At 41.8% G+C, this 25998-nt stretch overlaps 2 protein-coding genes across 4 annotated transcripts in view; both read left to right on the forward strand.

The window, feature by feature from the left end:
- The first annotated feature begins 374 nt into the window (after positions 1-374).
- On the forward strand, positions 375-5996 carry rps4x (ribosomal protein S4 X-linked). Of its 2 annotated transcripts, none has more exons than XM_031890280.1 (7): positions 375-519; positions 1523-1600; positions 1812-1992; positions 2406-2503; positions 3468-3639; positions 5515-5672; positions 5849-5996. In XM_031890280.1, exons 1-7 carry the CDS (start codon positions 517-519, stop codon positions 5948-5950), a joined length of 792 nt encoding a protein of 263 aa, XP_031746140.1. In that variant the 5' UTR covers positions 375-516; the 3' UTR covers positions 5951-5996.
- A 2385-nt stretch (positions 5997-8381) lies between these two features.
- nhsl2 (NHS like 2) overlaps positions 8382-25998 on the forward strand; it is a 105320-nt gene continuing 87703 nt past the window's right edge. The window contains exon 1 of one of the 2 annotated variants that reach the window (XM_012968902.3): positions 8382-9503. In XM_012968902.3, the coding sequence (XP_012824356.2) occupies positions 8951-9503 (553 nt within the window). In that variant the 5' untranslated portion in view covers positions 8382-8950. The remainder of the gene's footprint in view (positions 9504-25998) is intronic. The other variant, XM_004916790.4, reaches the window with a different exon arrangement.

Consider the following 25998-nt stretch of genomic DNA (forward strand, 5'->3'; position numbering starts at 1 on the left):
GTAACATATCTGTAATGATTTTATATATGCATATCCACACATATGAAGTGAATAACTTTATAATGGTTCTAGAATACTAGGGAAATATACCTGTAACACAACAATCTACTACAGCATATAGGAAATAAAATGCTGTATAATAATATCCCACTGTGCACAGAAAGCCTACTGTCTCAGAGAGGTATCCCATACATGTAAGCAGCCTATATCTGTTATGCACCACGCAAGCTGGCCTGAGCTATGCTGGCAATCACACTTGCAGGGGCTATTGCTATTTTTCTGCACGCCAAGGAAAGTACGTATTTCACCATGATTACTAATGCACACGGTTCCTTTTTTAAAAATTGTACTTTTCCCCAAACACGCTAGGTGCAGTACCGCCGCCGAGCCAGCAGGGCGCAGTCATAAAACAACGCTCATCCTCGACGCGCTCTCCTTTCCTGCCTGCAGTCAGCGCCGCACTCTTTATCCCGGCGGGACCGGAAGGAGGAGGTCCTTTCCATTGCAGACGCAGCCATGGTGAGACTTGTTCTCTCTTTACCTTCGATATTGAATCTTATCCCATCCTCGTTGGCGGCGCTTTCCATCGCTATCCGACCGCCTCAGAGTGTGGGGAATTGCCCTGAGCAGCAGAGTTAGGGCCCTATTGGAGTAGATTTATAAACTGGGGCATCACTATGTGGGTGTCGGGTTAGAAGTAATAGTCGCAGGCCGCTGTGGGTCTTTGGTGCTTGGCCGACTTGTTCCTTATTATACTGTAATAGAATCCGGTCTCGGCATTCACCAGGGGACGTCTTATAAAGCGTTGTGTAATTCCTTGGCGATCTGAAGGGAAACTGTGAAAATGGTTTGTTCCAAACATTGTGTTTCTCTCTCCCATCAGCTCCCCTGTAGCCTTTACTCCATGAGACCTTGCTTCCTGGCCTCTTTCTTTGCATAGAATAACGCCCAAGAACCACATTCACTCTGACATTCTCATTGGCAATTTGCAACTTCTGTAGTCAGTGGTACAGGGATGGGATCCATTATCCAGAATGCATAGGACCTGGTGTTTTCTGGATAAGGGGTCTTTTCATAACTGATCACTGTCTTATGTATGTATATGTTAACTTTAAATGCATTGAGGCTACTAGAAAACATTGAAAACCCCCAAGTACAAAGTGCTGTATTGTGAAAAGGCAAACCAAAGTTTAAATAGAATATCCTGTATTTTAAAGCTTTCCATATAACAGATCCCTGGATTTGGTTGGTAAATTAACTGCATGAACTTATGGTTTTCTCTGTGAGCAGATTTTCCAGCCACTAGCCACCCACATCTACCAGTAGTCAAAGCCGCTATAGTGATGGTTAATAAAGGGACACTTATTTGGAAGTGTTATAAGCGCTTAGCCGTCTATCTGCTGCTAATGTCTCCCATTGTGTTGCTGGCGGTTGCATTTATAATGAATGACTTTTTAAACACAATGTTAGGCTAGTGCCTTGCCCTGTGCATTTTGTTTAACCTCATTTATTCCTTTTAAAGGCTCGCGGACCGAAGAAGCATTTGAAGCGCGTTGCTGCGCCCAAACATTGGATGTTGGACAAGCTGACTGGTGTCTTTGTAAGTAACATAATTCTCTGTATGCCATTTGTTGAGTCTTGTACATAACTACAAGGCAGCAATGTGGTTGTTTGAGCGACTGAGAACTGCCAAACCTTTCCAGATATTGTTTATATAAGGCAGTTAAAGCTTTTTAAATACTTAATGATGCTGAAACCCTAATTATGTCACCCTGCATTCCACTGACCTCACATGTGTTTACTTTCCTCAGGCTCCTCGTCCATCCACTGGTCCCCACAAGCTCCGTGAGTGTCTGCCCCTGATCATCTTCCTTAGGAACCGACTTAAGTATGCATTGACTGGGGATGAGGTGAAGAAGATCTGCATGCAGCGCTTTATTAAAATTGATGGCAAGGTCCGAACAGACATCACATATCCTGCTGGCTTTATGGGTGAGCGTCGTACTGCAAGGTTATTAGGGGAAGGAAGTAGTGTGCTAGTTTGAGGAATTACTGGGTACCACGATGCTTAGTATGCTTACATGTATCGCAATGCTTAGTTGACACTGAAGGATCAGTGCTTGGGTATCATTTTGATTTTAAGCTTATTATAGTTTCCTACTTACACTTTTGCCCCTACTATTGCTATTATTTATTACCTGTGTTTCATGCCAATGTGTAAATAGTTTCTTCTGCAATCTAATATTTGAAGATGTTAAAAAAAAAAACAAACAAACACAAACAAAAACTGCTGATTACTGTATTTCTGGCCTCTTTATCTTTTGAAAGGATAAGGGTATAGGGACATACAGCTGTTTTAGTTCTGGAGGGTCATTAGTTTGACTTTCTTCTTGATTGTCCCACAGATGTCATCAGTATTGAGAAGACTGGTGAACACTTCCGTCTGGTTTATGATACCAAGGGCCGATTTGCAGTGCATAGAATTACAGCTGAAGAGGCCAAGGTAAGTTTTGGGATATGAGTTGCTACATGGTCACTACTATGTGTATTCACTGTTTTCAGTTTTAAGCAAACTCAATATGAGGGGAAAAAAAAGCCTGTAGTCTGATATGCCTCATAGTACTGCATACGTCTCTCCTTTAATTGGAGTGGCTTCCTTTTTATAGAAAGTAATATTGTACTAGATGCATCTATTGAGTAACAAGAGTTCAGCCTAGTGTGCGCTTCATGCAGTTATATTGGGTTGGAAGGGAACGGCAGGACTGCTTAGTGGCACTGTGTGGCCACTAAGACTAGTGGCTATTGAGTCGCAGTGTGGTCTGGGATTTCTTATAAGCAGGCCTCTGAAAGTGGAGTGTCCTGCTTTTAGAAAGATTTACTAAACTGTGGACATTAAATAAACATAATTAATTAGAACACCTTGGCTCAACTTCATGTCCTTTTTTTGTTTGCAACATAACTTGAAAACGTATGCTGTATAAATGAAAACTATCCCTTAAAGGATGTGTAAAGTATATTTCACTGGGGGTGCCAAAATGTTTAGGCGCAATCCCCTGTGAAGTAGATCACTATAGATCGGTTTTCTATGGACTGATGCTCCTGTTAGGAGAAAACTACACAGGCACACAGAAAAGCTACGTAAGTGCTGCACTGACATCATCTTACCTGAGAACTTCATCCCTTTGGTGTGAAATAAGTTATGTCCTTTAAGTTATTGATGTCTACTGTATGTTTAATTTTATTTGCATTTAAGAAGTTTTTGAGAGCTGCCATGTTGGTTGCATTGTTTGGCCAGTAAAAGCCATTGTTTGCTTTCATTGGTCTTGAAATTTTAGGCTACAACTGCTTTACAAAGTAGTCAGTCAGAATTGTCATTCTTGTGAAAGTAGTTGGGTATAATGCTTACTACACTGCTGTATATTAGAGTTTATTTTGGCATCTAAGTGTTTTTGGCTTCTATTTACCAGTACAAGTTGTGCAAGGTGAGGAAGACATGGGTGGGAACCAAAGGCATTCCTCATCTGGTTACCCACGATGCACGCACAATCCGCTACCCTGATCCTTTAATAAAGGTCAATGACACCATCCAGATTGACCTGGAAACTGGCAAGATCACAGACTTCATTAAGTTTGATACTGGTAAGTGTAATCTCTTCAGGTCCTGCTTCCTTGCTCTGTAATTTTACCTAATGGTCTCAAATCTGCGTGCATGTGGTCTGGGGGTATTGTTTGATGGTACAACTTACCTTCACATGAAAACTGCATTATTATTCAGTCCGTTTCTGCAGGCTTCTTAACCAATTTGGTGAAATCACTTTTAGGAACAACTGTTTAGGCTGCTGTTTGGCGTGTAAGGAATGGAACCTGTGCCCCTAAGTTCTAGATCAACCTACACTTGATTTAATGGATGAAGCTTAAGCTGATGAGTGTGGGCACAAGTTTTGATCAGGCTGATTCTGTGGTTGGGTTGACTATGCAGGGGGGGGGGTAATGCCCCAGGTAGAGAACTGCTAGTGCCTAGTCAATTTGTCAGGCTATGCTAATGTTGAATTGTTCATGGAGAGCACTGAGGCAGGTTGTACTAGAGCTCCATCTCTGAGAGAGCAAGGTGAAGAGACTGTTTGTATGCGGACTCATTTTCCTATACTTTTGTGGTGTTTGGTGGAGCCAAATTCATGGTGCTTTATAATCTTGCGTGGAACATGGACATATATATGTCAGAACATTCTTCTGTTTGACTTTAACTTTCCAGCTAAATTCCAGGTATTTCATGCTTTAGATGTCCACTGTAAATATCTACATTGGTACAGGCATAAAATGCTCCTTGTGGTACTGTAATTAAGGAAAAATAAATTTCAAAAAAGTTAAATCCTTCCCTTTTATAAAATATTGGTGGTTCTTACCAAGATGGCTGCATCTATTGGGTGGAGCACCCTAACTTTCAATCACAGCAAAATTATGTGAAAATATACTTCTGTGTTCTGAGCATTCTGTTCTTCTAAATACATATTCATCCCTTCCAGCTGTGAAGAATACTTGAGGTCAGTGCTGCTTGTGATACTCACTGAAAGCCCCCTACAGTGAAATAAGCAGTTAAATATTCACTGACACAACTCACTCTACAACGTTGGACCACTATGTTGATAGTGAATCTGAATAGTTGTTGACACCAACTGTTGGTGTGGCGTGACAAAATTAACAGATACTTTATATATAGTTGCAAATACCATTTACTTTAAAGCTTGGTTGTGACTTCCAGACTTCTAACTTGGGATTCCTGTATGCTGCTTTTCTTGTGGGGTTTCTACCCTTACAGCGCTGCACCCTTACAGGAGTCATTTGTGTGAAAAACTTTAATCCTGGTTGAGAAGTGCCATGTCTATCAACCTTAGATCTAACCCTGTGTAGTAACCTTTGTGATGTTTTGGTTCAAAGTGATTGTATATTAAAGGTGTTTGATAGGAGGATTTAAATAATTTGTATCTGTTTTTTATTTTTGTTTCCATTTATTATACTTAAGTGCAGTCTTGTTAAGCAGTTCTATACAGAGCTCATCGTGGTTCATCTGTCCTGTCTTTATCATCAAGTCATTAATAAACCCATGCCGATAGTGCCCTGAACAGAATATAAATCTGAACTCTCTGTGCTGCAGTGCTAACCACTACTTGGTATCCATGCTGTCCTGTATGGTTAATTCCATGTAACTACTCTAGACTGCAGCTTTCCAAGAGCAAACAAAGACCTGGCCATAGTGTTGGCATCAGAGTTTGTGTACAAGTAGGCCTGTTAGCAATTAATTTGTTTTTGTTGCTGTTAAATTGAATAGTTTATATATTCTCAAATGTTGACTTTTGCAACGTACAGATTAATGACAGTACCACATGTAGCTAGCCATTCTTGTAACTGGCTTATTGGGTTTTGGTGATCATATGGGGGTTAACGATCATCATTTCAGGCAAATTATTTCAATTGGTGGTGGTTATTTATTAACTCTTTATCCCTCTTTGTGCTCAGGTAACCTTTGCATGGTGACTGGAGGAGCCAACTTGGGGCGAATTGGTGTCATCACCAACAGAGAGAGGCACCCAGGCTCATTCGATGTGGTCCATGTCAAGGATGCAAATGGCAACAGCTTTGCCACCAGGCTATCAAACATTTTTGTCATTGGCAAAGTAAGTAGCATACAGGTCATTTCCATGACACCCACATGTGTTGGCCTTTCGATTGTGTATTCTGTGTCTCCTAATACTTTGCTCTCTGCTTTTTTCCCTTAACTTCATTTAGTCTTTAAGCATTAATGTTACTAATAAAAGAATTTTAAATTTTGACCCGTTCCTTTCTCTTGTAGGGCAACAAACCCTGGATCTCTTTGCCCCGTGGAAAGGGTATCCGTCTCACCATTGCTGAGGAGAGAGACAAGAGACTGGCAGCCAAACAGAGCAGTGGTTGAGCTCTACACATCTTACTTTAAAATAAAAAAAAATCTTTATTGATAACCTTTGCTTTTGAATTTTATTTTAGTTATGGTTTGGTGTTATATAATGCCAGTGTTTATGGAACCCTGTATATGCATTCTGCTTTAGTTTAACATGGCTTAGTTATTGTAGCTAAAAAGTAAATTTTAGCTACTTTAACGCCACAGAAAACATTTCATGGCTCATAGTGCCAGAGTGTAAGTCCCCATTGCTGGGTAGCCCTTGCCATGCAAACTAACCTGAGGCAGAGACAACAAGTGCTGCTGGAACAGAATAGGTTAAGTACTTTTCACACAGGAAGAAGCAATCTCTGTGGTTATTTGCTGTAGTGATGCAGGATTTGAACACCCTCGATTGCCCCTATATTAGAGACTGCAGATTTGTGTAAAGCGCACAATGGAATTGCTGGGTAAAGGGAGCTATTTTGATATCTGTTAACGCTGCATAATAGGAACAACCAGTTCCCGTGTGTGGATGTAACAAATGGAAACAATGCATGAAGTGTCCTTTACTTCCTGTGGGACTGAAAAGGCAGTACAAGAACATACAGGAAACAAGGCATCTTAATTCCTGGCTTTGCAAGTCCCTTATTGTTTTTCTTAATTGTGGGCAGTATCCATGATATACTTAAGCTTAAATGTTATGACCCCTGTTTACTTGACAAAACTAAGGGCGTGGTCTTTTGAGGACTGTTAAATGAATTCATTAATACATTTATTTAGCTTAATCACTCCATGCTGCTTTTTGTAATCCTTGGTTAGTAAACATTGGATTTAAAGGGGCCATAAGGGTTTGCATTAATTTACACATTTGGTTTTGACTTTGCAACCTAATTTAATGGATGCATTTCACTCATTTTTCCACCATTAAAAGTGTGGGTTACCTTTGAAAGACCATTCACTAGGGGGGGTTGCAAATGTCAGGCACACTAGTGAATATATCAGAAATGTCAGCACCTCAGGCCGGTGTTCTTTTCAGCAAATAGGAGCACAGCATAAGACTGGCACCCCTTCCCCCACAGGTATATTTGACTTGTTGAATTTTGGCTGCTATCTGGTTAATAGGGATTAATTGGCCATGCAACCAGATAAGGGACTATGACATCGGAATAGAACATCAATAGAAGAAAGAAGCTATTTAAAAAAACATTTGAAGTCAATTTGCTTTCTGTTTGCTGGAAAATGAATGACCCTGATATCTAGAAGGCATTTTTAGTTGCAGACTAGAAAAACAAAAAAGCTGCATAGAACAGTTGTATCTATTCAGTGGTTTCCATTATGGCCCCATCTTGGGTTATAGCCGGTATATCGACACATAACTGCTTCATACATAATTCCATAAATGGCTACAGCAAAATATAAAATCTTGTGTTAAATTTGGCTTTCAGGAGTAACAGAGCATTAAGGATGAAGACGCACCGAGCTACTAGTAGCAGTTACTTGTGGCTGCAGAAAGACAATGCTGATAATTTACTGATTAGTCTGTTTTAGCAGAGGCAATTCTCCGTATTGTCTATAGCAGTGTCTATAGCAGGGTATTCTGGTGTTTAGTAGCTGCTAGTAGTTAGCTTGTTAGGGTGAGATTTGCTGTGAATTGTGCTCTGCTCACTCTCCTAGGGGGCAGCCCCCGCCTTTGCAACTCCCCCCCCCCCCCCCCCAAGGGGGGCAGCTTATCTTAACATTGTAAAGTTATTTTAATGAGGATTTTTCCTTTAAAGTGTTAAAAATGAATGTCTTAAGTGCAGCAAAATTTGTCATACTAATTATGTGCCTGGTAGCAGATGCAGCAGGAATATTTCTTACTGGCCTGTTAACATAAGGGTATAGTAAACCCTAACAGCAGCATATTAAAATTGTTTGCACTGCACTTATGTCAAATCATGGCATAAAATGTCCCTAGGTGCACAGTGGTGTAGAGCTGCTGCCTTGCAGCATTGAGGTCCTAGATTCCATTCCAGCCTGGGTAATATCTGCACATTGTTGCCCCAGTGCCTGCGTGGGTTTGCTCTGGATACATTGGTTTCCTCCCACACTTCAAAAAATATACAGGCAGGTTAATTGGTTCCTGATGGAACTGGCCATAATGTGTGTATGAATGTAATAGGGACTTTAGACTGTAAGCTCCAGAATGGCAGGGACTGATGTAAATAATATACAGTCTCTTGTGTTCTGCTGAATATGCTGGAATTATAATATATATATATACACACACAGTATAGGTATGTCAAAGGTCTAATGGGATGCACAGTAATGCTTTTTGTGACTGCATCTACACTACAGCGGTCAATACCGGGGCAAACCTTCATGCAGATCTTAGTCTGGAATGGCTGTAGAAATGGAATGCCAAAATCTGCACTGAATACAGTTAGACTGAGGCGTTTCCAAATTTCCTGTGCAGCCAGATTCTTCAAGTATTGAAAGGGTTAGAGGGAGGGTGGAGATCGGACCTTTGGGACTGCAAATTGATTCCTGCAATTTAATAGCCCCACCTCCCTGTGGCCCTACCCCTGCAAAGGGGGTGTCTTCATTTGAAGTGTGTAATATTTTTATCAGTTGCTTTGTCACTGACAGATGTTGAAAGCGCTTTGCCGGGGATGTAGAATTACTTGTGGAATGTTTAGCATGTAAGCCTCATATCCTGAATTGGTCTCTCCTGACTGTTCCATCCAGCACTCCTCACTAGGGTGCAAAGTGGCTCTGGCACATCAACACTTCTAACTGGAAAAGTGGATTTTGTCAAGGCATCGGACTACTTCACCTGCAAGTCAGTGAATATTCTTCTTTTACTCCTTGGAAGTGATTTGGGCTAAAACCCTTTGCATCATGGATATTTGGGAGAGTCAACATCAATACTGACTAAAAGGTGGTTCGAAACTTTGTCTCAATTTATGCAAACAAAGTCAGGACGTGGATTTATACATATGAGCGATGTCCATAGTAAGGCGCAGGCACTGACCGATACTCAAGCTCGTCTTTATGCCTTTCTACAAGAGGACACTTAGGCCCCAGTCTTCCTGGGGAAGAAGTCGTCACAGTTCATGGTGTGTTGACACATCCCAATGTTTAACTTCCCAGAATGAAGGAGCCTGGGGGTATCATGGACACAAACCAAGGACTGACAATGATAATAAAGAAGCTACCCCAGAAGAGATTGAGACTGTGCGTGCCCAAGTTATCCATGTCCAACCTGGTTATGTTATCCCCTTTCCAACATGGGTTCCTAAAGCAGAGACAGGCCCCAGGGGTCACACAAAAACATTGGTGCCAAGTAAACCCACAGGTGCAACAGCTATGTCTGTTCAGGTCCAGAATTTTACAGATGTTTGCCTCCGCTGCTTGGTAACTGTTCTCCTCCAGCTCTCTGATCTGTGCCGCCTCTCGCTGTCACTCTGTGAGGAGCTGGAAGAGGAGCTGCTTGTTCTGCACAAACGTACCGCAACCCTCCAACACCGAACTGCAGCCACCTACATAACTATCTGTAGGGCGCGCCAGCGAGAACTAACAACCCAGCACAGCAGCATCGTACTAGGTGAGTGGGTCGGGACTTTTCCAGTAGCCATTGCACTAGTGCTTCTACCAAAAATAAAATATATATATTGTTGAAGTTCTATTGATAGTTTATCTGATTAATTTGAAATCTATGGGGTTGGATGTTGTTAGCATACAGGTGAGACTGACCTGTACATCCCCATTGAATCGTTTAGTATTTTCAATACCAGGAGTAATAAAGGTTGTAAGGTTTCTTGGCTTAAGACTTGGTCTAGTCTACAAGCAATAACATTTACTATAACCCCCAATTAGTTTTGACTGAGAGGTGCACTAGTTGGAATTAGAAAGCAGTTGCCTTCATGTAGTGCAGGCCTATGTACGATTACCAGTAGTAGTATTCTATTTAGCACTAGTAAGTAATTCAGCCTTACAGGTAGAGATTTGCTACAAAGTGAATATATATACCTGTACATGTTTAATAAAGTCATTTCCTAAAGTGTTATACTTAACCCTGAAAACCCATACTGCTTGCCTGAACTCTTCTATACCAACTGCCAGTTCATACTTTACTGGGCTATAAACACACAATATCGCTGAAATGACCAGTGTATAAGTATCTCTATAATATACAGATCACAGCCTAAAATGTCAGAGAGTGACAAATAAGATCTCTCCCCATCCTCATCTACTTTAGTAGTAACATCAGTGCTCTGTCGCATGATTTACTTAACTGCACTCAATATGTGCATGTGAGGAAGTAGTGTAACTGCACGGGCACAGATGTTATGCAAGATATCTAAATCTCTGAACTCATGACAATTAAAACACTCATATTTACTATGTGTCAGGCAGCTCCTGGGTGCTTGGCAGCTGCCTGGGGTATTTATCTCACCAGAGGCAATAGCTTGGCACCTGTGCCAATAGTAAGGGATGCAACTTGCACATATTTCCTGTGTGGTATAGATAGCTTATCTACCCGTTGCTGGCATCCCAATAAGCTACTCTATCCCTGTGAAAAAATTGCTCATCTGATAAGCACCCAACGGATAAATCAGCAGCAAGTAACCCAGCCCTAAATCTGGAAAAATTAGAGTGTTGTTAGAAATAATATAGCATAATAATCTTCTGTATTATGTATAAATCCACTCATGGTCACAATGTGATGTGTTATGTAGGGCAGCTGGCAGGGAGTCCAGCAGGGAATGCTGGGATAGCAGGTGGTATGTATGGGTTGACTCACTCCCTGCGGGACCTGCAGGTTTGCCCTTAGGGCAGGTGGGTTAGGGTTGAAATTTGGGCGACCATAGTGGGTCAGACTGGGGAAGTCTTCCTCTGCTCCTAAGTTTTCCTGCCTTGGAACCTCAAGCAACTTTTCAATTAATCTTCATTATTTATTTTTTAAAGGTTTTGAATTATTTGCCTTCTACTTTGAAGTCTTTGCAGATTCAAATGGGGGTCACTGACCCCTGAGCCAAACAACTATTTCTCTTTGAAGCTATAGTTTAATTGTTATTGTTACTATTCAGGTCTTCTCCTATTCATATATCAGTCTTTCCATCAAGCCACATCCTGGTTACTAAGGTAATTTGACTCCTAGCAACCAAATAGCTGCCGAACCTCCAAACTCCAGAGCTGCTGAAGAAAAACTGAAATAATTAAAGACTACAAATAATAAAAAAATCAAGACCAACTGCAAATTATCTCAGAATATTACTCTCTACTATATATCATACTAAAAGTTAATGCAAAGGTGATCAAGCCCTTTACGACTTGCTCAGAAATAGCATACAGAGCAGTGTATGATGTAGGTATGGGTTGGGTTGGGTGCAGGTCCTTCAATGGCAACATTTTGCAGGTTAGGGTCAGGTGTAGAACTATACAGAGCAGCTGGTGTTTGTGAATAAGACAATTTGCTCAAATATATAGGGATAGGTGCTTGGTGTATATGCCTGTAGGGCAGTCATTACCACTTTTATTAAAGGCCAATAGTGCAAAGCACTTAAGAAGAAAACATTAAGAAACTATTGTGCATTTTATTGCAGTGTATCCAGGCTCCTTGGATTTTTTTGTGGATCAGTTGAAGGCAGCAGGTGTAAGACATAGTGAGTGGGATGTGTATGTTGTATTTCTTGAAACGTTTAAGAAGACACATCTGCTAAAAGCTTAAACAATGTCTTTTTAGGCCAAATTCCATGCAACCCCATAGGACAGTCACAGGGCTTTTCAGAGGTGCAATCAGCCTATTCCATGTACACTGCTGGAACACATCCCTGCCTGTATATTTGCTTCTCTCTCAGGGTAAGGGATGACTTGGGTGTGGAAATAAAAAGCAGAAAGCCACAGAAGATCTGAAGAGCAGGAGAGGGGAACAGATCCAAGAGCATAGAAAGAGAAGAGAAATGCTGAGAGGGTTAAGATAGAGGGGAAGCAACACCCACAGGAACTCAAGTTCTGATATCATGGTAAAAACTGTCCCGAGGTTTCTTTCCTGAGATAAACCCAATAATAACACAACAACCGAGAGAGAGATTTAACCCCACTGGGAGAAATAACACACGCACACACACACCATGCAGGGCTGTATTATCGCTTAGTGTGCTACATCCATCTGTACAATAACACAGGATGCCCTTATACTGGCCCTACTCACAAACGCTTTCTGTATAAAGGCATACCAACCTGATGTTGCACAAGGATACCAAAGCTGGGTGTACACCTAGTGGCATGGTTGCTAAAACTGATATGTACACCAGTGATCCCTAACCAGGGGCTCGGGGGCAACATGTTACTCACCAACCCCTTGGATGTTGCCCCCAGTGGCCCCAGAACTCAGTTGCTTATTGTTGAATTCCTGGCTTGGAGACAAGTTTGTTCGGTTGCACGAAAGATCGTACAATCAGCCACAAACCGTTCAGGGCTGAAACAGCAGATAAGGAGGTACAAACAATAGGATTTCTACCTCCTTCTGCCGATTCAGCCCCGACGGCAGATTTTGCTCAGGCGCCTTCTATGGCGCCCGATCAAAATCTTTTAGCTGGCCCGATCGGCGAGTCGACCGATATCAGCAGCTTCCTACGATATCGGTCGACTCGCTGACTTGCCATACACGCACCGAATATCGTACGAAATGAGGTTTCCTATGATATTATTGGTGCGTGTATGGCCAGCTTTAGTCTCATAATGCCCGTTTTATTGACACGTGTGAGAGACTGACCCAAAACTGATTCTCATCCACCTCATAATTTGGTTGTTCCAATGGATTCAATGCAAGGAGCCATATCAGGCCAGTTGGTATCTTGATCTCATGTGTGGCCAGTTTACATTTATCTGTGTGAACCCTTTAAGATTTGTACTTATACTGTAGATATGCAGTGTGACTTACATTACTGGTACAGTATCTAACAGCAGGGGTGCAGAACTCTTTGCTGGAGGCCCAACCTTGTTTGTATTCTTGATTTCTATATTGTTGCCCCTTCTCATGTGACTTCTGGTACCTACTACAGGGGCATTCTATCTCTTTTGCAATTCCCCAGACAGAATGGAAACACACAGATACTCTGCACATTTGTTTATTTAGATTTATAATCTTATTAAATAAAATTAATATGGGCAGAAGGTTGGCCCCTCTGTAACAGCTGCTCTCAGATTTAGAGAAAAATCTGCCCAAGGACCCCACCCCTCTCCTTGGAAAGGCAGTATGATGAGGGAGAAATAATTATAAATCAATAAATGCCCCATCCTGTAGGTTTGGAAAGACCTCTCCTTTGATTGGCTGTAAGATTAATATGTAATAATGAGCCCACTATGCAATTGCAATTAGTAACTAAACACATTGATGCAAATATACAATAACAGTCAAATAAAGATGGCGCTGATTCATTAAACGTATTTTTTATATTAGTATAAAGCAGTGAGACAGATGTCTGTGCCCATACAGTCTGTACTAAGGGTGAGTTTATATTCACATCAGTGTGACTGTATTCTCATGCTGCTGCTTTCAGCTGTATGTTTCCCTGTTACTTGCAGCCGGCCAGCTACTCCCAGCATCCCCTCTCGGCCAGCAGCTGACTGATGGGAATGGAACCTTACAGCCCCTGCATGATGTTATTTGACAACCCTTCCGTAGTAAAAATGTATTTTGAAACATTTGTTAGAGGGCTTCTTGTCATAAAAGTCCTACTTCCAGGGGTAACAACCCCTAACAATAAATGTTTGTTTTCCAGCAGTAAATGCCACATCCGCATAGTTGCTATGGGTTACTAGACCTAGGGGCAGATTTACTAATCCACGAATCCAAATCCCGAAAGGTAAAAAATCGTATTGGAAATGAAAATTTTGCGACTTTTTCGTCGGCGTCACGATTTTTCGTATTTGTCGCGACTTTTTCGCCGCCAGCACGACTTTATCGTATTTTGCGCAAATTTTTCTTCGGCGTCGCGATTTTTTCGTATTGAGCGATAGTAAACGGCGGAAAAACCAATGCGATTTTTTCGTATTGAGCGATAGTAAACGGCGGAAAAACCAATGCGATTTTTTTTGCGACGGCGGCGAAAAAGTCACGTAAAGTATGCGAAAAATTCTCGATGGCAACGTAAAAATTGCGGGACATACAAAAAAGTTGCGACAGCGACGAAAAAAATCGCAAAAATACCGATCATTACAAAAAAACGAGTTCAGACGCTTTCGGTCTGTTCGTGGATTAGTAAATCTGCCCCTAGTGTCCTTGTTACATTACCCTATGGTGGTTTGCAACCCTGGTGGATTATGGGTTTGCACCTCTCCTACCTTTTATTATAATTTATCCATTTTATTTCTTTCTGTTTTCTATATCCCTGAACCTGTAGTCACAAACACGTTTCTTTTGACGAGGCTTTAAATATATTTAGTTCTACAGCTCCATGCCTTCTCATCCAGAGCTTCACATAGTCGGTGCAAATGCTCACAAAGTAGGGCTGCACAGTATTTGCTCAGTACCCAGGGGACACTACTTTAACATTTCTAAGCCTGGGAAATATCTTGGCCCTTGAAAAGAAGCCAGAAAATGTGTCCCTGGAGAGAAAATCCCACAGATAAGCCCAATAACTGTCCAGCAGCTTCCAGCAGTCTCTGTTTGCGGAATTCACGCACTACATACATCAGTCTCCCTCAGGTTCCCACACTATTAATGGTTATTTACTTCTTTCTCTTAGCTAAATGTGCCTTCTGTTCCTACTATGTAGATTGGAATAGCATAATGTCTTTTGTGACAGGGGGAGGGCCCCAGGCTGGCAATACAGTTACACATGGGCTACACTCAGACCCATATATATAAAGGGAGCACTTATATAAAATGGACAATATAATATACATGACTTCACTACCCTCTATAGAGATCTGCGCTTTAAAGGAACAGTAACACCAAATAATGAAAGTGTTTAAAAGTAATTACAATATAATGTACTACCCTGCACTAGTAAAACTTGTGTGTTTGCTTCAGAAAGACTACTATAGTTTATACAAGTGATCCCCAACCAGTGGCTCTGGGGAAACATGTTGCTCACCAACCCCTTTGATGTTGCTCTCAGTGGCCTCAAGTTTTGGAAGCACAGAGACACAGTTTTACTCCAAGCAGAGCCTCCTACAGGCCAGCAGCCACATGGGGTTACCAAATAGCCAATCACAGCCCCTATTTGGCACCCCCAAAAAACATTTTCATACTTTCATACTTGTGGCTCATGAGTAAAAAAGGTTGGGGATCCCTGGTTTATACAAATAAGCTGCTGTGTAGCCATGGGGGCAGCCATTCAAGCTGGAAAAAAGGAGAAAAGACACTGCTTACAGAAAAGTTCTGTAAAATACAATGGTGTTTTACAGAGCTTATCTGTTATTTACTAAATGACCTGTGCCCTATAACCCTATTGCTCTATTTCAATTTGAATAGTTGTTTATATAAATTATAGTAGGGTTTCTGAAGCAAACACACAACTTTAATAGCACATTATATTTGATTTACTTTGATACACTTTTAGTTTTTGGTGTTACTGTTCCTTTAAAGGGCATCTATCACTTAAAAAATGTTTCCCCCACCTGAGGAGTAGGCTAATAGAACTCAAACTCCAGTTAAAATGCTTGTAACTAAATATGCCCCTCGCCATTGCTAAGCCACCTGCACTGGGAAGGAGCTCGCGGGGGCCTGTAAGTGGCACAACTCACTCATTATGTCCAAGTGTGTGTGTTATACGTGAGAGGCACATACACTGCTCCTATGTCAGGCACAGGTGCCTACTGAACAAGCTGGGAGAGCCGCTCATTATGCCCATGTACACTATACAGCATGGCCGCCCGCAGAAGGAGCTCCATCCCAGTGTGGCCAACCTAGCACTTGCAAGGGCTTTTTTCTTTAGAAACTATTGTTTCCCCCAACAAATCCATTAGCCCATCCATACCTCAGGTTGGGGGGAAACAATTTGGGGGGTAACAGGTGCCCTTTAAGGGCTTTAAGAAGTATTCCTGTCTACCCCTGGTGCAGTTTCTGATGTATGGCTGAGTTTAGCAACTTGTTTGTTCTATTATTCTCCTGTAACAATGCAGAATCCCTTTACAGGGGCACTACACTACATACAGACATGTACTTGGACTCTTGGAAACTTGGGAATTTCAAGATATAAGCCCCCTCCCCCCCAGTATAAAGATAGCACCCTAGGAGTGCCACAGCCTGTATGACCTGCCCTGTTTGACCTGTATGACAATGACCTGTTATAATTCAGCCTGGGGTCCTGGGTTTAACTGCTCATGGAGCTCCTTTGTAAGTTTTAATATCCAAATATTTTACAATAGGGAGTTCATTATTCTCTAAATAATATAAACCAGGGGCTAGATCAAGCCGCATATTGGAAGGTGGTGAGAGAAGGTTTACGTTGTTAGAGAGCTAATGGTTGGCTCAAGCATTGCAGCTGTAACCACGTCTGATCAGACCTACCCAGGGATTAACATTGTGCTGTACTACTGTTATATTGTTTGTAACTGTCTACATTTTAAAGTTTTCTTATTTACAAATACATGTTCACAGTAATAGAAAATGCTAAAAATGTCTTCTTTAGAAATGCCTGTGCACAATAATAGAAAATGACAGAAATATGAAGCCAACCTTTACATGGCTACAAATCAGATCCAGCTGAAATCAAAATAAAACCAAACAGCATTTCCCACTTAATCATGTGATTAATTCCTAATCAGTACACGCCTTTCCCATGTTATTTATCATGTTTTAACTCTCAGTCCAGACAATTTCTCTCTGAAGCTTTGTGGTCATAGGGGTAGGAAGGGGTCACATTTTCTGTTCCTAGCATGAAAGTCTATTTATGTATGGCAGCACCACTCCCCATTCAGCTCTCACAAATTTTCTGGCTCTAAGCCTAGAGCACAAGACACAGAATTTATTGATTTTACTAGACATGTAAAGTTGATAAAAGGCACATTGTAGGTCTGTACAGGATTCCTATCAGACAGTAAGGGCTAATAACCAATCCCTGTCATAGTGTTATCCCATTTCACTGTATATTAGCCTCTGGCTGCACATCAGGGATCGCTTGGAATAAGCCAAGGCACAGGTAATGCTTTATTTCTATGTATAGATGGGATTTATTGGTCAGAATTTTGGAAATAGTTGTCCTTTATTTTCCTTTCTGGCAATAAAGGGGCTAGGTTTAAACTTAAATTTACTCTGCCTGCCTCCAGTCTAAGACAATAATATCAATAAACTACTTACTAACATAGTAAATAGGCTGAAACAGACACAACTCCATAAAGCTCAACTTTTTTGTCTAACTTCTATTTGATCCCGAGAGACGAGATACCGCAGCAGGACTATACAATACCATGCTGTCACTCTTGAGATCATTATAGTACCATGAATCAGGGGGATGGGGGGCACACTATGCAGGAGAAAATGTCTGAATGCAAAAACCCCTTCATAGGGAAAAAACTCCCACTTCCAGAAGCTGGCAGTAAAAACTATTTAAAAGCACAGAACAACCTAAACGATGGTAATACAATAACTTGGAATTCTGGATATATTGCTATGGCTCTATCAAACATGTATTGTATTTCTGCATCTCAAGGGAAATAAGCAAAGACCAATTGACAATTTTTGAATAACCGGGAAAAAATCCTGTGGCTACAGCCCTGAGTGGGCTTGTTAAGAATTCAATGGTAACAATACATGCAACTGATACAGTATAAGCCCCATTTTCCATAATGTTCATCAACAAGTTTCAAGAGTCACAATTATGGCTGAGAAAATGATCTCTGCAGCTTGACATCCATCAGCGCTGAAAGGGTCAGTCCTGCCACATGAAACCCCCAGCATTTCCATCTTCTCATCCAGCCTAGAATATAATAAGAGTGATGGCTTTTCGCACAAACTCTGAGAAGGGCTCTGTCCCGGCACCTTGTTCTTACTGGCTGTGTTCTTGCTGCCAAAGTTTATTTCTTCAGCTTCCTAGTTTGGAATCATTACCATGATTTATTTATAGGAGTACATGAATATTTAGTGACAGTTTCTTCAGTTTGTATAAATAAATTAAAAGCCCTGGCTTATTTTCAAAGCAATTGGATGTTTTTTCCTAACTATCAAAAAACGAGATGTCCCCCATGGTTGAGCACTGCATGGCTACTCAAAACTAACTGCCCAGCTTCACTGTGGTACATTAAATTCTCTGGGAAAGTTCTGCCCCACAAAAAAGATATAGGAAACGCTGTTTGGAGCCACGTGGTGTAAGTGCATGTAGGCAGCGTATCTTGGCAAGACCAGGGTTACCCTTCTCTGTGGAGAAGGGTGTATGCCGATAGACACTTCAGCAGAACTAATTGGACTGGTCGTTTAAAAAAAAAAAAAATGCAGATTGGTTTTTATATAAAACCCCCCAGTGTGACTGTCCAGGTCAAGGGGCCCCTCCTTAGCTCCATCACAAGGTTACAGATTTAGGAAAACACTGGTGTGTCAGCCATTCAGCCATAGTTCCGACAATATCTAGCAAATATATTAATGTCATTATTAGGGAGTCACCCTTATTTGCCCTCTCTCATCCTGTCACCCACAATTTTCAGCCTAATTTTTCTTACCTGCTGCCATTGAAAAGAACTAAAATGCTCTTTAAATCCTCAAAAACAGGCAGAGCATTGAGTATAGTCAGGGGTGTAATCTTGTTAGAATTGGGGTGTGCCTGTGGGCAGAATAGGCATGACATGGGCAGGATGGGGGTGTGACCAAGATGCACCTGGATTTTAATAAAACTGGGTTGGCATCTCTGGTCTAGAATAGTAAATAAATGTTTAATACAAATCTTCAAACTGGGCTTCCAGTTGCATCCAGGGGGGAAATAGCAATTTTTCCCACATCTCACCCTAACTGGCATAACCCCCCCATTACTAATCAAGGCTATTGTGGGAGAGGGGCCTCAGTCTGTGCAGCATTGCTATAGCTCTTCCCACAACTGCAGGGGAGGGCCAAGCCTTTTCTGTAACCTAAAAAACATTTGTCTTCAGTAGTTTGGTAAGCTCATCATTTTCTGTTTGTTCCACAAAGATTTAGATGCTGTAATTACTGGAAATTGCACTAGGGGGGAATGTTACTCTCACAATCACAGTCATTCCCTTTTCTACAACAGATTTGTTCTAGAGTTGGAGCAACAGTGGTGAAAAGGAAGAATTCAATTCTGCTGGTATTACTATACATAACTGTCGACATGGGGAGGTATCAGATTTGTAAATTGGAGTAGGAATTCATTTTGGGGACAAATTGATTTTTCTCTATTGTCATCCTCTTGACCAACTCAGTAGATGCCGAAAAGATGGGAAAAAATTGAGCTTAATGGGTTTGTTGTTTATTTTTTTTTTTTGGCTTTTACAGCTGTTAATATTTATTTTTATAAATAGAATGACAAATGCATTGCAAATGAACATGGTTTATATTTATGTTTATTCGGTTTTTATGGCACAGAAGCCTGAACTAAACACAGTTTACAAACTGTGCAACAGAAGTAGATGCAGAAAGCCAAAGCCATTATTCAATGTACACATGTTTATACTATGGTGATCCCATTCAGTTGGCCCTGAGCATGTCAGGTCACAGTTATAAGGGTCCGATCATACTGTGCAATAAACTACAGTTGAGTTTGTTGGGAGGGGAGGCATAAAGTGAAGCTAAGGAGCAGTATGGGGAAAAAACAACCGGGGGAAATATAACATAATGGACAGCAGCACATTGGCTCAGTGGATAGCATGGCTACTTTGCACCACTGGGGTCTTCAGTTAAGTCCTAACCAGGTCACTATTTGCATCATGAGTCTGTGTTGGATGGTCCTGATTATATGAACTTGAGTTTAAATAGTAACCTTAGTCGCGTATTTATTATGCTGTGTAAAACTAATTCGCCGAAAAAACAGGGTAAAAAGCTGTGTAAAATAAATGGAAAAGATTGCCGTCTGAACGCCAGATATTACGCTGTTATTTTAAATAAGTTCCGGTGGAAGAAAAAAATGCGTAAAAAAATTACGCCGATTTTACATGGTGAAGCCTGGCGATGTGTGGGGAATTTTCTCGCCGTTTTTTACACAGCATAATAAATATGACACTGTAAGCTCCACTTGGGCAGGGACAGATAGGAATGATAATGAATCTCTGCAGTGCTGTTGAATCATGTTGACACTGTATAAATTGAGCATAATCATAATATAAACTACAGGGGGTTGCCAAAATGGTGTAAGTCATGGTGGAGTCATAAGACCACTAAGCACCCCCCAGTCATCACTCCCCACCTATTTACTCCCCCACTGTCTGTTCCTTGCCTGTGCCTTGAATCATGTTTCAGTGGTCTTCAGCAGCTGGGGAGATGGCTAGCATATAAAATTAGGAAACAACAAATTCTACCTGTTTTGAAAACCTTTTTTGGTGCTGGCAGGCAGGGACCTGGAAAGTGCAAGGATTCCTGCCCTCAGAACATGAGAGCATGAGGTTAGGTCAGACGGCATGAGTGTCACACTAAACACATGGGGTTTGACAGGGTTGTAGGGGTTGGTTTGCCTTCCCCTGGTTAGACTGGGAGGGGGTTTGGGAAAGGCTGGATGTAAAGGAATACTATCATGGGAAAACATGTTTTTTTCAAAACACATCAGTTAATAGAGCTTCTCCCACAGAATCCTGCATTGTAATCCGTGTTTCAAAAACTCAAACAGATTTTTTTATATTTCATTTTGAAATTTCACATGGGGCTAGCCATATTCTTCATTTCCCAGGGTGCCACAGACATGTGACCTGTGCTCTGATGAACTTCAGTCACACTTTACTGCTGCGCTGCAAGTTGCAGTGATATCACCCCCTCCCAGCAGCCGATCAGTAGAACAATGGGAAGGGAGCAAGATAGCAGCTCCCAGTAGGTATCAGAATAGCACTCAATAGTAAGAAATCCAAGTCTGGCTTGGGACTCCTCCAGTTACATGGGAGTAGGAGAAACAATAGGTTACCTGAAAGCAGTTCTAATGAGTAGCGCTGGCTCCTTCTGAAAGCTCAGAATTGGGAGCAATGCATTGAGATGGCGCCTACACACCAATATTAAAGCTAAAAAATACATTTTGTTGTTTCAAGAAAAACATTTTAAATAGTAGAGTGAATTATTTGCCATGTAAACAGTGTCATTTACACTAAAAAGTACCCCATAAAAATCATTGTAGTATCCCTTTACGGCAGTGATCCCCAACTAGTGGCTCTGGGGAAACATGTTACTCACCATTCCCTTTGATGTCGCTCCCAGAGGCCACATAGTAAGTGCAATTTTTAAATTTCTGGCTTGGAGGTAAGTTTTGGAAGCACAGAGACACAGTTTTACTCCAAGCAGAGCCTCCTGCAGCCCAGCAGTCCCCATGGGGATACCAAATAGCCAATCACAGCTCTTATTTGGCACCCTCAAGGAACTTTTTTCATGTGTGTGTGGCTCACTAAAGCTTTTTTACATCTAAGTGTGGCTCACAAGTAAAAAAAAGGTTGGGGATCCCTGCTTTAAGGTATATTTTTCAACTTAGTTTAGTACTAGTAGTGCATTCTGTCTACCCCCCGTAGTGGACTTGCACTTTTGATTTGACCAGATAATAGGGATGGGCAGAGTTTAAGTGGATCATAGGGGGGTTCTGGCATACTTGAGCTGTGGCTGGGGCAGATAAGGGACATAACCCTGTGTACATTAGGGCCATTTTTACTGGCAGAGCCCTCAGGGGCCTTGGTAACTGGTGGGCTGATAATTAGAGCCCCATGATTACTGATGGAGGTGTTGCCTAGAACTGCACCTCCTCGTCCCTAGGCCAGTGGCAGGTTTTGGTGCTCAGGACAGAAATTTGACCTGATAAGGACAGGCTGCATATCCCTGCTCCAGAATACACATCCTTCTCTTAGATTACTGCTGGCAGCATGCAGGAGAAGAAGCTGGTTGTTAGCTGCAAATACCCAATCACTGACTGCCTGATTCCACTAAACCTTCCTCTTACCAACCTCTATAACAAGTACCAGTACTGTTGTATTGAAATGTTCCGAAATGTGGTATTCATGCTCCAAATGTCAGATTCGTATGTACTCGTCTTCCCATAGGATTCTCCAATAGGGATATATGATTCTCGCCAACAGTCAGGATCGGACTGGGCCACGGGACACAGGGAAAAATCCCGGTGGGCCCCGGCTCTGGTGGGCCCAGACCCGACCCTTGCTGGCGCTCCCCCTCCTGAACACTCCTCCCCTGACGTGTCAAATTTATGCGCTCGGGGGAGGACGTCAGTGGGGGCCCTGCGAGGGGGGTAAGGGGGCCCCTACGGGGGGGGGGGGGGGGGGCGGTTAGAGGACGTGCCTGGCTGAGTGCACCTGCAGGGTCCCTGGGACGGGAGCCCAGGTAGGCCCTTCACACCCCAGTCCGACCCACACCACAGTGTGTAACTCACCTTTGGATTTAAATAAATACTTACTCGAATCGAGCCTGGCCCCAAAGTTCCCCCTGGGCCTGACTAGAACCATTCCCATTCACTCAGGATATTAACCAGACAGCTTTTAATGAGGTATACATTAATACAGAGTATTGTAATTATATGCTGGGGGTTGCTGTGCTATCCACAGGGGAGGAGGCATATGGATTTAAGGGTATGTCTTATATACGAATATGACATAATATAATTCCTTCACATATGAATTAAGGGTGATATCCCTACACCAACTATTTGGGTTTTTATGGGTTTTTGTGGGTATGATACCTGTGCCCGGAGACATCTGATACATTCCTTATTCTGTATAAACATTCTAAGACCCAAGCAAATAGAATGGCCTATACCCTTGAAGTCACTAGGAATACCTGTGCCCGGAGACATCTGATACATTCCTTATTCTGTATAAACATTCTAAGACCCAAGCAAATAGAATGGCCTATACCCATGAAGTCACTAGGAATACCTGTGCCGGGAGACATCTGATACATTCCTTATTCTGTATAAACATTCTAAGACCCAAGCAAATAGAATGGCCTATACCCATGAAGTCACTAGAAATACCTGTGCCCGGAGCCATCTGATACATTCCTTATTCTGTATAAACATTCTAAGACCCAAGCAAATAGAATGGCCTATACCCATGAAGTCACTAGGAATACCTGTGCCTGGAGACATCTGATACATTCCTTATTCTGTATAAACATTCTAAGACCCAAGCAAATAGAATGGCCTCTGGTCTTGATGCCTAAAATCATCCTACAATTGCAACTGGTCTGTGCCTGTGTCCTGTTCTAAATCTAAATGTTCTTTGATAATTCCTAAAATATAAGTGTTTACAGCAAAAATAGAAAACACCAATATCTACAAATACCATGTCAGCTACTATAGTGCCCCCCAAAATCTGTTAATTCTACCACTGATTAAAAAAACCCAAGCAGCCAGTTGCTTTATATAAATGTATTTAGAGGGAATATTCTTTCAGCCCTCTATAAGGTAAAAAAGAGGAATAGAATACAAAGTGCCCCAAATTTCAATGGAAAGTCCCAAAATGTAATAATAAAATGAATTGTCTCTTATGCTGTGACGCCTGACTATTGGAAATGAGAGCATTAAACACAGATGGGATGTGGGATATATTGTAGTTCATTATAGTTTAGACTAGCCCACTGGAGTACTAGGGGAAAAACCCGGTGGGCAGGTCTGTTGTGGCCCTTTATAGTCTTCACCATTTGCAGTGCTGCCTAATGCCCCATAAGTCTTTGCATGAACTGCCAGTTCTCTAGTCTAGAGGATCCCACGTGAGACCGTATGGAAGGGATACCTGTACTGTTATGCACACTGTAAGTACAAGATAGCAATTAAACTTTACAAATGCACCATTTCTTTTACAGCATCTTTTACACATACAGTATTTATTTACGTGCCCCTAAGGGTCCATACAGTATTTATGCTAACATGGAACTATGGAGAAACTATGGAGAAACTAAGCAATACAGCTAGTCTTCAAATGCAGCTGATAATTATTATTATTATTATTAACATTTATTTATAAAGCGCCAACATATTCGGCAGCGCTGTACAATAAGTGGGTTTCATATATTGGACATACAGAGTAACATATAAAGCAATCAATAACTGATACTAGAGGTGAAGAGGGCCCTGCCCAAAAGAGCTTACAATCTACAAGGAGAAAAGGTTGAGACACAAGGTGTGGATAATGAATAATGTGATTTATGTGACAAACAAACATTGGAAACCTAAGGGGCTTTAAGAGAATTGGGACCCTAAGCAATTGCACAGTTTACTTATGTATGAAATAATAGGAGGAGCCTTGTTGCTGGCTCCATGTACACAGAGAGAGAGAATTTAGTTAAATAAGAAATGCACAAGTGATGAGATAATTCTGGGGCTAAACCTTACATAACAAAGCAGGGCGTTGATCTGGATTTATCTCTTAATTCCCGGGCCTCCCAGTCATGCTATGAACTACGTTTTAGATCCTTTGCTAAAGAATAACACTGTAACTGGAGAACTGAAATGTTCTCTCAGCAGTTACTGTATCACCCCTGTAGTGAGCAGTTATATCGCATAACAGGAGCGAGGGGAAGGTGGGGATGGGGGGGTTAATGCAGTACTATGTAAATAGATGGGGGGACCACACACTGTGAGACCAGGCAGGAGGTACCAGGGAACCAGCAACCTGCCATAGGCAATGGGGTTTACCATATACAACTCTATGGGGCCAGGTTCATTTTTTTTAACCCCAGACAATGTAACTTTCTTTCCTTGTAAGCTAATATATAGAAAATATAAGACTGGATACTACAGAACTGTATACTATATATCAGGAGTGTGTGGCACTGCAGTTAAGCACTCACCCAAAAAACACAGAATCAAAGGGATTGTAAATAATACCAACACGTGTTTTGTTTTTGCAGAAAATAGTCATATAACTAAAACCTATGATTCTGTAAATTGGTTAAATGTTGCAATCATATCTGTCAACTGAACCAACACACCTAGTGGTCATATCTAGGCAAAATCCAGACTGATACAAGAGGTGGACAGTCCGTTTCTTGTTAAAGTTAGGCGTGCCAATCTTATAGATACAGGAAAAGTTGGAAGAAACAAAAAGAGAAGAGAATGTGATTTGGGCACAGCCCTGTAGGGAGGGAGAGACTTTAGTAACCTAGAGCTAGGCTGATCATTAGATCATTAGATTAGATTATTCTTACTTCAAGTCATTAAAGCTGAGTGAGTCCCACTTAAACTGGCCATTCATGCACCGATATAATCATATGAAACGTTGCCCCATCTTAAAGCTGGCCATACACGTTCAGATTTTAGTCTTCTTCCGACGAACGTTTGGATATTGATCATATATTTAAATGCAACAACCTAAGACTAACATTCAGACTGAAACTGTAGGATAAAGCCCCCAAAATAACAAATGGGAGGATGTTCTGTACATGAAATAGTTGGCAGACACCAGTTGTATGAAAGTGACTTCCTGGAAATGCATTGTAGGTCCCACAAGGATATCAGGAATGAAACAGGCGCAAGTGGTGCACCAGGAATGGAACAGGCACAAGTGGTGCACCAGGAATGGAACAGGCACAAGTGGTGCACCAGGAACAGGCACAAGTGGTGCACCAGGAGTGGAACAGGCACAAGTGGTGCACCAGGAATGAAACAGGTATGGTTGGTGCACCAGGAATGAAACGGGCACAAGTGGTGCACCAGGAACAGGCACAAGTGGTGCACCAGGAGTGGAACAGGCACAAGTGGTGCACCAGGAATGAAACAGGTATGGTTGGTGCACCAGGAATGAAACGGGCACAAGTGGTGCACCAGGAATGAAACAGGTATGGTTGGTGCACCAGGAATGAAACGGGCACAAGTGGTGCACCAGGAATGAAACAGGCACAAGTGGTGCACCAGGAATGAAACAGGCACAAGTGGTGCACCAGGAATGAAACAGGCACAAGTGGTGCACCAGGAACAGGCACAAGTGGTGCACCAGGAACAGGCACAAGT

This window comes from Xenopus tropicalis, chromosome 8 (genome assembly GCF_000004195.4).
Source record: "Xenopus tropicalis strain Nigerian chromosome 8, UCB_Xtro_10.0, whole genome shotgun sequence".
In the NCBI taxonomy this organism is placed as follows: Eukaryota; Metazoa; Chordata; class Amphibia; order Anura; family Pipidae; genus Xenopus; species Xenopus tropicalis.

Excerpts from the sequence above, each read along its gene's own strand:
- rps4x (XM_031890280.1), top strand. Across the intron at positions 1,601-1,811 it reads ACAAGCTGACTGGTGTCTTT|GCTCCTCGTCCATCCACTGG; the intron begins GTAAGTAACATA and ends TACTTTCCTCAG. Across the intron at positions 3,640-5,514 it reads CTTCATTAAGTTTGATACTG|GTAACCTTTGCATGGTGACT; the intron begins GTAAGTGTAATC and ends CTTTGTGCTCAG.